At 39.9% G+C, this 13,129-nt stretch overlaps 1 protein-coding gene across 1 annotated transcript in view; it reads right to left on the bottom strand.

Moving 5' to 3' along the window:
- The window catches only part of stxbp1b (syntaxin binding protein 1b), a 46,612-nt gene that overhangs the window by 20,614 nt on the left and 12,869 nt on the right, over window positions 1-13,129 (bottom strand). Inside the window, exons 2-6 of the mRNA XM_041787932.1 lie at window positions 7,128-7,177; window positions 6,945-7,026; window positions 4,854-4,930; window positions 1,527-1,605; window positions 934-1,037 (exon numbers count right to left, since the gene is read on the bottom strand). Of these exons, the coding sequence (XP_041643866.1) occupies window positions 934-1,037; window positions 1,527-1,605; window positions 4,854-4,930; window positions 6,945-7,026; window positions 7,128-7,177 (392 nt within the window). The remainder of the gene's footprint in view (window positions 1-933; window positions 1,038-1,526; window positions 1,606-4,853; window positions 4,931-6,944; window positions 7,027-7,127; window positions 7,178-13,129) is intronic.

The raw sequence follows: 13,129 nt of genomic DNA, 5'->3' as shown, positions 1-13,129 counted from the left end.
TCCAGGAAATGGACTACAAGTGTGATGTTCCTAGAGTGGTGCAACTCCTGAACCACAGAGGTCATCAGCAACTCACCTGGGTTAAGGAGAAAAAGAACTGGACCATTGCTAAGTGGTTCAAAGTCCCGTTTTCAGATCAAAAGTCGATTCAGCATGTTGTTTGGAAATCAAAGTCCTGGAGTCTGAAGGAAGATCAGATGGACTAGGAATCCAAGATGCTCCAAGTCCACTGTTTCCAGTTTCCACAGTCAGTGATGGTTTGAGGTACCATATCATCTGCTGCTGTTGGTCCGATTTATCAAGTCCAGAGTCCAGGAGATTTTAGAGACAATGCCTCCATCTGCTGAGAAGCTTTATGGAGATTCTGACTTCCTTTTAACCTGCCCACAGTGAAGCCAGAACTACCAGAGACTGGTTTGCTAACCATGCTATTACTGTGCTTGATTCTGATCTGAACCCCATAGAGAGTCTGTGGTGAGTGATAGGGGACTCAACAATCCAGATGAGCTGAAGGCCACCAACAAAGCAACCTGGGCTTCATAACAAACTTTTTCATTTTACATTCTTTTTCATTTTTACATTTCTGCAATTTTGTGCAGATTTGTCAGCTTCTAGCTGAGAACATGAATGATATCTGGTCTCCTGGCTGAAACTGTGATTGTTTGACCCGTCCATTGTCACCAGTGCATATTAAATACATTAAACCAGATAGAAGCTAAGTAACACCTGAAGAGGACCTGCATGTGCAGTATTTTAAAGTTATAACTTTATGGAAGCCACACGGTACCAATAAATGAAACTGTTCAGATGAATGAAGAGCCTCTGTTTCTCCACACGGCTGACTTAAGGCCAGTGCCCACCTTGTCATAATATGTGAGGCGGCTGATTTTGAGCCGTCTCTGTGATCTAATCCCAGTCTAGACAGAGCCTTACCTGAGATTCATAGGGCAGAAAGGCGATGTGGATCTCAGTCAAGGCCTTCATGGCTTTGGAGGCGCGGGATTTGGTCAGCAGTCCAAACAACATGTCAGGGATCGCTGCAGAAAAAGACAAAACTCAATGAGAGAAAGTGGGGAGAGAAAAGTCCTTACCTTAAAGAAAATAATAAATAACTAAACAGCTAGACTTTGCTAGCTTCATTAGCAGAGATTTCTACCCACTCAAAGCAATTCAAGCCTCATGTCTTCTTCTTAATAAGATGCTATCTGGGATTCTCATTTGAATTTCTTTAAGTGTGATGAGATATTTTGTCTGATAATTTGACAAATACAATCAGTAAGAGTTGGGTTTTGCAGCACCTCATGGCAAAAATCATAATGATATTCAGCAGAATATCTACAAGAATCAAGTTACTTTCCCCCCAGTTATCAGGTATATTTTATTTAAATAGGGTAATTATAAAACTCTGCTGCCTCTTGGGAGCTGTCTTGAAGCCTTGACTGAGCAAAAGCACCTCATAAAACATGTTTTATACCTCTGAGGAGTTTGCCTGTTAAATTTGCGTGGCGTGTGATGGATGTACTCACTGTCTGTGAAGAAGACGTGAGCCGCTCGGTACCTCGGATTTTGTGGGTCTCTGAAGTCATCGATCAGACCTTCGACAGACTGTGAGAAGACATAACAAAGTTAAGGTTCATGAACTGTGAATGTGGAGAGGAATGAAAGTTTGGAGAAGTCTGTGGAAAGAAGCATGGTATAAAAATCTAATGTACGCACTAATAAATTATTCATTCTTACACAGGGTTTAAAAGTAAATAGAAGCTTTGTGCACTAATTTTGAAGTATTTAAGTGTTAGTCAAGGTAACTTTCCTTGCTGTTTGACAACATATGCATGAGGCACAATCACTCAGGATAAATACAACAGAGAAGACATCAAGGTAGACTCAATTCATCCCCTTGTCCACCACTCAGCCCTACCCTCATTTAAGAACACCCCCTTTGGTCTTTAAAACATCTGTATGTAAAAGGTGTTGTCACTGGTTGATCAGTATTCCTGGCTACTATTACACCATGAAGACAAAAGAACACCCTGAGCAACTCGAAGAAAAGGTTATAGAAAATAACTGGTCAGGGGATAAATAGAAAACAATTTCAAAAGCACTGAACATCCTCAGAATTCAGGAAATCCATCATCAAGAAATGGAAGGAATATGGCACATGTGTAAATCTGCCTACATCAGACCATCCTCACAAACTGAGTGACCGTGCAAGAAGAAGACTAGTGAGAGAGGCCACCAAGACACCTATGACTGCTCTGAAGGAGTTCCAAGCTTCAGCAGCAGAGATGGGATAGACTCTGCAGACAACAACTGTGGGCCGGGTTCTTCACCAGTCAAAGCTTTATGGGAGAGTGGCAAAAAGAAAGCCACTGTTGAAGAAAACTCAGATTAAATCTCGACTAGAGTTCACCAAAAGGCATGTGGGAGACTCCACGGTCAAGAGGAAGAAAGCTTTTATTGTCTAATGAGACCAAAATAGAGCTTTTTTTGGTTATCAGACAAGACACCAAACACTGCGCATCACCACAAACACACCATCCCCATTGTGAAGCACAGTGGTGGCAGCATCATGCCGTAGGGATGCTACTAAGTAGCTGGCCTTTGCAGGCTTGTAAATCCTGGAGGCAAGTCTTATTCAGTCAGCAAGAGAACTCAGTTTGGAAGAAGAATTTTCCATCAAGTCAATGACCAGGAGCATTCAGGGAAAGCTACACAGAGACAGTTTAAAGACAACAAGGTGAATGTTCTGGAGTGGATGAGGCAAAACCCCAACTTCAATCCAATACAGATTGCCAATTTTTATCCAATTTGTGACTGAACTTGAAACAGGCTTTCACACCTGATCCCTGCTCAACCTAACAGAGCTTGAGCAGTTTAGCAAAGAAGAATGGAATAAAGTCCAGATGTGTAAACCTGACAGAGATCTATCCACACAGACTCAGTCCTGTGATTGCAGCCAAAGGGCACTGAAGGGAGTGAATATTAATGAAGTCACTTATTTTACCTAACATATTTTTATTCAGTTGACATTATTTGTAGAAATCTGTTTTCACTTTGACATCAAAGAGGTTTTTATGTATTTTTTTTTTCTAAAAAGCCAAATTATATTGACCTGGACTGATTTATAAAATCAGTAACAGGATGCAAATTATACAGGGGTGAATACTTTTTATAGGCACTGTACACCTGCTGTTTAACCCTAAGTTTACATTTATGGCTGCATCATGAGGGTTCTTGCCCTGCCTATACACAGCGTGTGTTACTGGTGGACACCACTAGAGGGATGAGAAAGCTCATGCAGTATAAAACTACCTGATGTGTGGGATGTGAACTACAAACCTGGAGACACCGGACAGCAGCAATGAAAACTCATGGTGGATTTTTATTTCTGAGCGCCATAAAAAAAAAATGCACTCTAGAGCACATCACGTTTTCAGGTGACATTGCCTCCATGTATCCAGCACATACTGTTAACCAGAGTTACAATGGACAACATGTGCCAAAGTTTTTCCTCATCTGTAGTAAGCTGTCCGTACCGATAAACTAGTGAACAATCTCCCTTTGCACTCTCTTTACACATCAAGATCAGGTCTGTGACCCGTGTATCTGCAGCTGATTAGAGGGTGAAGAAGAAGAGGAGAAGAGAAAGCACTTTAACATCCTCCTGTTAACATATAAAAGAAGTAAGATGTTTCATGTTAAATTTGAACCTCTTGTCATTTTTTAAGGGTTTACCTGCAGTTAAGACTGCTGTTATACTGCACTCTATTCATTATGGACTGCTGTGCGACACATTTCAAAATAAAATTGTTATGCATGAAATGTTCAGCTCAATAATACTGATATAAGATCAGGCACAGGTAAAGAGAAGCTGTAGCAGGCACAGCAGAAGAACTGTGTGTATTAAGAGAGCAGAGGTACACACATACATTTAGATAGTCGAGTTTAATTGAACAAAATTAAGCAAACTGAAGTCAACTGTGAACATTAGCTGAAATCAACTAAAAGAGAAGGACTACTGACAACAAAGTTGTGTCAGATCTTGGTTTTTAATGCCCTGTGCAGCCTCTTTGTTTCAATCAGTAAAACGAGCAGAAAAAGTGGCACAGGCCATTAAAAACATCTAAAACTATCTAAATCAGAGAGATGCCAATTCACACAGGCTTAGTATTACCTGTGAACTAATGTGTGTGCTGGTGGTAATTTGTCCTAAAATTCTTACTTTGTAAATTTTAGACATGATCAACTAACATGTGATTAACCCCGTCATCTCCAGGCCCTTTTTTAGTGTTTAAGCTAGAAAATGACATACCTAAATATAACTGAATATTTCTGTGCAACTACAAGGTCTACATGAATAAGATTGGCATTAATGTAGAGATAACTCTTTACAGATTTCAGCAGAAAAAAAATCCCTGTAGAAGTACTGGGACTGATGGTCAGTGGTTGGGGTGATTGCCCAGTGGTTATGAGTTGCTGCGGCCTGGGCTCAAACCTCTTTTCTTGCATGTCTTTCCCCGCTCTCTCATCCCTGTTTCTGATTCTGCTGTCCTTCTCTCTAAGTAAAGGCTCAAAAAGCAAAAAAAAAGTAAGGAAAAAAGAAAACCTTTGGCTGTCGATGAGTCTTACACCTCCTCCATCTCCACACTGCCACTACCAGTCATGTGCACCTCGCATCTGCATCGCAGTGATTTTTAGGACAAGCTCCTCTGAGTCAGATCAACACTGATGACACATGCCAGACTTGATGTGTAACTGACTGCAAATATAGCTCTGGCCTGAGTTTTGGAGGTTGGATTGAGCCTTTGTACACAGTCATCTAGAATTCTAAGCAGCTGTAAAGAAGCATTTACCTCATCTGAAGGGGTGATCAGGTAGATGGCTTCCATACTGGGCAGAGGCTCGCGCCGCTTGGTGATGTCTTCTACAACTACAGAACACAAACAGACAGAAATAATCAATAACAGAGTGAATAGAATACAGCTACATTATATGTCTTAGATTACCACCTTCAGATAAGTCAGCTGTGCTTACATGAGAGACGTGTTTATCAGGATGAATTTTCCATTTGATGGTTAAAAAAGCTAGATCTATAGAGCATGTTTCAGCCTGATGCTAAAGTCATCTCAATCAATTTTTCTTTTATTAATCTACACCATTATGACAGAGTGAAAACAAAATTTTAGAAAAATGTGCACATTTATCAAAAATAAAAATTGTCACAAGTATTCAGACCCTTTACTCAGTACTTAGTTGAAGCACCTTTGGCAGCAATTGTAGCCTTTTTGAATATGATGCAACATTCATGCACACATGGATTGGGGGATGTTTTTTCCCCTTCCTCTTTGCAAATCCTTCTCAAGCTCAGTCAGGTTGCATGGGGACCATCACTGGACAACTATTTTCAGGTCACTACAGAAATGTTGGATAGAGTTCAGGTCAGGACTCTGGCTGGGCCCCTCAAAGAAAATCACAGAGCCCCTAAGCCTCTCCTGTGTTGTCCTGGCTGTGCTTAGAATCGTTGTCATGTTTGAAGGTGAACCCTTAGCCCAGTCTGAGGTTCTGAGTGCTGCAGAACAAGTTTTCAATGAGGATATACACTTCCCCTCAAACCTGACCAGCCTCCCGGGCCTTGCTGCTGAGAAACCTCCCCACAGCATGATGCTGCCACCACCAGGCTACACTGTTAGGATGGTGTTGGGCAGGTGATTAGTAGAGCAGACTAGAGAATCTTGCTCTTCACAGTCTGAGAATCTTTCGGGTGTTTTTTTTTTTTTTTTTTGTTTTTTTTGCAAAGTCCAAGTAGGCTTTCATGTGTTTGACACTGAGACTTCTGTCAAGCCACTCAGCCATAAACCTCAGATCACTGGGAGCTAGTGATGGTTGTCCTTCAGTTACTTTGTCCCATCTCCACACAGGATCCCTGGAGCTCAGTCAGACTCCAGTCAGGTTCTTGGTCACCTCTCTTAGTAAGGCCCTTCTCCCCTGATTACTCAGTTTGGTCAGGTGACTATCTCCTGGAAGAGTCCTGGTCGTACCAAACTTCTTCAGCTTGAGAATCATGGAGGCCGCTGTGTCCTTGGGAACCTTCAGTGTAGCAGTAAATGTTTTGTTCCCCACATCTGTTCTTTGCAACAATCTTGTCTCTGAGCTCTGCAGGCAGTATTTTGATCTTTGACCTCATGGCTTGGTTTTTGCTCTGATATGCACTATCAGCTGTGAGGCCTTCTATAGAGAGGTGTGCCTTTTCAAATCATTTAGTACAGGTGGACTCCGATCAAGGTGTAAAAACATCTCAGCAACAGTCAAGAGGAATGGGAAGCACCGAGCTAAATGTGAAGTGTGCTGCAGAGGGTCTGAATACTTATGTCAATGTGATAATTCTGTTTTCGCTTTGCCATTACAGTTTATCAGACAAAATATTCTGCTTTGAGAAAATATTGTTGAGCAAGATTCTTGTTTCCCATTTCTATGCTGAACTGGACTTAAGAATATAATCAATCATTTAAATCAAAATTAAAGCTGGTTGTAGTGGTTTATTAATCTGCTACGGTAAGGTTTTTATTGCTCAAGCTCCTGTTGCTCCTGTAGTTTAAAAATAACCACCAATCATGGAAAGAAACAGCATTTCAGGGATAATTTAGAGACATTACGTAATGTTATCGCCACTATAATCATCTGGAACAAAACACTTTTTTTGAAGGACTATGATGGAAAAAGATGTGATTAGTTAGCCTTGAATAAAAAAAAAGGAGTGAGTAATCTAGCCTGCCTCCATCTGAAGTAGAAAATGGCCCTCTAAAAATAAATCACCCACTTACTATGGTGGTTAATGATAGATCATTTGGGCTGAACTGCATTAAATGTAGCAGCACTTAATGTGATTAGAGTGGCTCAGAGCTCCAGCTGAGGTGAACTGAGGTGAGCCGTGAGGCAGTACTCACTGGTGATTCCCTCTGACATGATGTCGGTCATCTTACAGCAGGACGAGACCATCCTCATACTCAGCTTGTCCACCACTAGCACCTGAAACACACAAGCAGTCCCAGCAGGGAGGGGTTTAGATTCAGAGCCTTCAGACCACAATGAAAGGAACAGCTTTAAAATTAGAGGAACGGCATTGTTACCTTCCATTTTCCTTTTTCTCTCGCCTTCTTGATGACATCATTCATGATTTCTGTAAGAAAGGAAAAACAAAATAAATCAGTCGCCCCCCCAAAAAAACAAGATCGCTGTTGATGATTCAACAGGAGTCAGGCCACCCATAAAAGGGAAAAGAGTGAAAGCTGATCCATCCTAAAACTAGGTAGGAGTATTCAGCAATATTTACTAATGCAACACTTCAATACTGTATTAACTTATGACTGTTTCAAAATAAACCCGTTCCAAAAATATTGGGACATCATGTATAATGTAGACAAAATCAGAATCAGCAAAAAAAAAAAAAAACTTGAAATATACAAACATTTTGACTGCAACATGTTCCACAAAAGTTGGGACAGGAGCGTGTTTACCACTGTGTTGGGACACCTTCTCTTCTAACAACACTTTTGGGACTGAATACACCAAAGTTTGAAGTACTAAGAGTGGAACACTTTCCCATCATGCTTCATGAAAATCTTATGTTGAGTGCAAGGTTTTAAATTGTCATATTTTGAGTCTTATAATGCTTGGGAAAGTTCAGTGGCAGCCAAGTGTGGACTGCAGGCAGGCCAGTCTAGGCCCCGTCTTCTTCTACTGTGAAGCCATGCTGTTGTAACTTGAGCTGAATGTGTCTCACTGAAATAAGCACATTGTAGAAAATACAACTTGTTTAAATTTGAGTGAACAAATCATGAATTACTGGGGGCCCTTCTGATTACTGAATAAGTTGACACAACTCATCACACTGAGTTTCTTTAACTATGTAAGATTTAAGTTGAGCCAGTATTTTCTTGAGGCTCAGCTTAAATAGTGGGTACATAACATGCTCATTTTTAGTTATGTGCATATTATGTCAGCTAAGTGGCAACATAAAGTATTGAGTTGGGCCTCTTGCCTCAAAAAAGCTGTGAAACTGCAACTCAGCTATTTTACAATGGGCCCTCATTAGTTTTTACAGTGCAGGGACGTTCCTGAAAAAGATGTCTGTATGGAAGCATTTGTTGTTCCAAATCCTGCATGTCCTTCTCAGGATCAATGGTGCCTTCACAGATGTGTAACTGGCCCATGCCATGGGCACTAATACACCTCCACACCATCACTGATACTGGCTTTTGAACTTTGTGTTACCCATCTGGATTCTCCTCTTTAGCCCAGAGGACTCCACATCCACTTCAAAATATGGGCTCATCAGATAACAGCCCAATTTCCCCTTCAGGTCAGTGCATCTCAGATGAGCTTGGGCCCAGAGAAGTGGGCTTCTGGATGTTGTTGATATATGGCTTTGTCTTCCCATGGTAGAGCCTTGACATACATTTGTAGATGCAGTATTGTACCGTGTTAACTGACAATGGTTTTCCGAAGTGTTCCTGAGTCCACGTTGTAATATCCATCACAAAATGATGATGGTTCCAATGCAGCACCATCTAGGGTGACCAGATCCCAACTCACCAGACGTGGGACGAAGACTACATTTGTGTCGGACAATGTGAGATACCAATACATCTAGGTAGGCTAAAATAACTTTTAAAAATCAACTATTCTATTCTGCCCCTTAACTCATGTCATTTTTATGCTTTGCTGTCTGGTTGACTCAGTAGCAAACAACAGACACTGCAAATAAAAACTTAAATATATATTTTACTTCAATGCAACTTTCCCAGTTTGTGTTTGCATCTTGTTTGGGTTTTAACAGACATGATCAATGGACTGGGCAGAACACCAGCAACACTGGCGGCCCTAACTTGTTTGACTGACATGATACCATAGCCCACACGCCCCCTGATGACAGACAGCCCTCACTGCTTTCTCCACACACCCATCTGATGAATGCCAGATTTAGAAACACTCTTGAAAACTGAAGCTTGTCAATCACAATCCAGGACAGCGTCTCAATCAGCTGGATTTTTGAAAAGTAATGAAAATGCAGTACTATTCCACACAAAGTGGGACATCTGGTCACCCTAGTACCATCTGAGGGGATCAAAGTTATCAAGAATTCAGTGTAGCTTTCCAGTTTTCCTCCTCACATGCAGAGATTTCTCTAGAATCTTTTAATGGTAGTGCGGGCTGTAGACATTTAGCACCATGCTTAGGATTGTTGTGATTTGCTCATCTAGGAAAGCTCCCTTAGAGAGCATTTGGAAGGACACAACTCTAAAAAAAAAAAAAAAAAAAAAAAATCCTCAGAGGTTATTGGCAAATGTTCTGCCTGGCACATTCATGGCAGGCCAAACGGAGCGACGACAAAAAATGAGGTAGTAGACATGCACACCTCCAGGAACAGTTAGCTGCACAGGGAAAAGCTGCCCCATCAATGAACAGTGGAGCGTGATATGGATAAAACTTATGCCAAGGCAGATCGGAAGACTCTACTCTGCCAAGAAGAGCTTACAGTTGCTCCTTGCTCTTGGTTGACTAGATAGTGTGGTCAAAGTCTGATTAAACAGACACTTTTCTACAGTTACATCCAAGCTAATCACTACATTAAAACCCCCTGACAATCACAAGAGCAGGTTGGCAGAATAGCGAAAACATCTTTTCGGTTATGACAAGCTTCCATTGTGGCTCTTGCTGCTATACTAGAGCTACATCCGAGCTAACTGCTACATTGAAGTGGTAGCCATTGCTATCAGCTCACAGCACAACTAACCCCCACTCATAGCTACTGCCTTGTTCTCCTCAAATCAAAACTGTGTTTGGGTCGGCATCAACATTACTGATTGGAAGTTTTCAAGTCAGATTTGCCTGATTACAGACATGAAGTCTTTGCAGGGTTATAATAAAGTTTATCTAGTTTGAACATTAAATATCTTGTTTTTGAGCTGTATTCATTTGAACACAGGCTGAAAGGTTTTGACAATCAAAAGTGAGTTGGAAATTTCCTGAGAGGAAAAAATAGTTTATTCCCTGATTTTTTTTTTTATGTGGGCATATTGCAAACACTCCAGGTTCACATTTCAATGATTTTTTTTCCACTTAAATCTGATGTATTTTCAGTTTCCTGTTTTTTTTGTCTTTCAAACAAAAGAAAGAAACAAAAGTTTTATGAGAAAATTAAAAATCATCTCAAAATCCTTTGTGATTCTGTTTGAATCTACATAAGGAATCTATTTCTTGAAAAAATATTCAGCTAATGTCATATTTTCATGAAACATTCTTTTAGAGTATTTATGAAAAATGCAACAGATAATTCGCAAGAATTGTGACAGTATTAGTCATTTGAAATGAAATTTAGAGGTTTCGGTTTGGGAGAGCCACCTCACAATATTAAGTACCCTCTAAATGAGTATTGGAAATGAATGTAGCTTATATTGATCTAAAGCAGTCTCAAAGTGTAAGTGAACCCCCAGCTCAAAGCTAACTCTGCCCACTTCAGTAGTTCAAAAAATGCAAAGAAAGTGAGCAGTTTGTTTCTGAGAGGAGGAAGGGGAAAAGGACAGGGTCTTCCAGATGAGGCGGGAGTGACAGTGACGACCCCTTGCCAGAGAGTGACACACAATCCCGCAGCACTGCTGTCTCAGAGCGATCTTTAGAGGTCCCTGCTACAGAGTCCCCCTGAAGCAGACTGTGGAGTGGTGGCGGACTGTGGTGGTCCTGAGCATTACCTGTTTGAGACATTGGTTCCAGCACCAGCATTACTAAAGCCGTAGCTCTTAGAGCCGTAGTAGTGCAGGTGCAGGCAGGATAGGATGGGAGTGGTCTCTGAAGGGTAAAGCCAGTTAGAGGTGGTAACATTCTACCTTTTATATGGAGTTTGTACCCACCAATGGTAGGTTTCTACGTCACATCAGCCCTGCCTTTTCAAAAAAGATTTTTCAAAGCAGATCTGTTTGAGCTAATTAAAAGCCGTACAATGCAGATTTTTATCAGTTTGGTACAAATGTCAGAAATAACACCTGCATTGATTTGCTTTTTCATAATTCAGTCAGATACCTCAGCGTTCTGCTGAAAAAAAAAGTTAAAGTGTTCACTACAACTTTAAAAGGTGTGGCAAGGCACATTGATATGGGAATTTGTACGTCTGATTAAAAGAACACCACAACCAAAGGTACTTTTACATTTGTTTGCACTCACAATATCATACAGTATCAACACATTCAAAAATCAGACAACCTCTTAGCTAGACTTTTTTCAGCTGTAAATTGTGTGTACTTTCTCTCTGTGCCTTTTTAAGTATGCATGCATTGTGGAGAATCAAGTGTAAAAATGACTATAAACAGGTACAAAAAAGTTTGGATTGGCTACAGCAGAATCATTACCTGTGAATAAGGCTGGTATAGCTAAAATTTAGGCTGCAAAAATGTCAATTTTAGCATTTGTTTATGTAATTCAGCTGTTCCCGGATAGTGGAGTGAGGCATGTTTCATGTGCATTGTACCTCAACCATGCTACAACTAAAGATATGATTTGGCCTGCGTATGAAGATGGTGTGCCTTGAGCTAAATGATTCTTTAGTATATTTTGTGTTTCATGATATAATTGCAAAATGTTGCTACATATGCAGTTTTACACTTTTTTGTTCTTGAACCACAGAGTGCACTATCACATATGCACAGCTTTATTTGAATCCCTTTAACAAGGCTGTGCCAAAAATATAAAGCAGGGTTGTCAAACTCAATCACAGCAGGGGCCAGATTATGGATTCAGGACAAACCTGAGGGCACAGGGTCACCTTTTTACCCATAAAGTGTCAACCTTGTTTCACCAGTAATAAAATATGAAAAAGAAAAAAAAACTTAGCATAATGATAACTAATTTTGACATTTAAAGAGTTAAAAAGATGAGTTTAAAGGCTCACAATCTGAGAAAAGTAAATTTGTTAGTTCAAAAAGGTCAAAACATGAAACTGAAATTGAAAAATAATGTTTTTTAATGACAAATATATATTAGAAAGTAAGTCAAAATAGTCAGTTTCAAAGATCAAAATTTGAAATAAAATTTTTAATTATGAAATTTAAAGTCAAAATATGATTCAAAATTTTAGATTGTGAGTCTAAAAGGTCAAACTATGGGATTATGAAGTCAAAGTTTAGAGTTTAAAATATGAGGTAAAATTCAAAATAATTGGTTAAAAAGGTCAAAATATCACTTAAAAATCTGAATTATAATCTTAAAGCACAAAATATTAAATGAGAAGTCAAAATTATGAGTTGAAATGCTCAAAGTATGATATTAAAAGTCAAAATCTTAAGTCTGAGTCCTGATTTTGAGATGCTAAATTGAAAATGTGAAATTAAAACACAAATTAATTTCTTTTCCCACATTCCTGACTTCTTATCTAAATATTTTTACTCCTTACTTTTTCAGATTTTGTGAGTTAACAAGAATATCCTAAATCATTAAGGATAAAATCACATTTTTATACAGCAGACCTCATACTGATGGGCCAGTTATAACAGAAATATGAGATCATCTTGCGGGCCAGATTTAACTGTTCCACGGGCCGGATTTGGTCCCCGAGCCTTGAGTTTGACACCTGTGATATAAAGTAAATAATCAATCTTATCTCCTGAATGTCCAACAACAACCCAACATGAGGAATCTCCTGAATGAGACATCTCAGAGTTTCCTCCTTCATCAGTCTTCCTGTTATCGGTAGAGAAATATTCCATGGAAAAGCAGTGAGGCACGGAGCGCAGAGGGTTTTGGGATGACTAGTCCTGAGTCAACTCCTAAGAAACATATTTGTGGAGAATCTCCGAGCTGTTTGATAAAATCTAATCACCTTCTTACTTATAAAGTTCACAATTGAACGCTGAGTCCTGACAGAAACAGCCTTATATAGTGATCAAAGATGCACATAGTCTCATGTTAGTCATGTTGGATGGGGTAAAAAATGAAGATGAGCAGCAGAGATACAGGAGCAAACTTGATGGGCCCTGGAAGCAAATTAAATTCCCTACACTGTATGTGAGAATAAAACAATATTGTCACAACTTCTGGTGCCTTGTGTTGATGATCAGCGTCCCAGTTTCCCTCCTGGGAG

Source organism: Cheilinus undulatus, linkage group 5 (assembly GCF_018320785.1).
Source record: "Cheilinus undulatus linkage group 5, ASM1832078v1, whole genome shotgun sequence".
NCBI lineage: Eukaryota > Metazoa > Chordata > Actinopteri > Labriformes > Labridae > Cheilinus > Cheilinus undulatus.
Note: the sequence above shows the minus strand (reverse complement) of the source record. Positions and strands in the feature narration are given on the sequence as shown.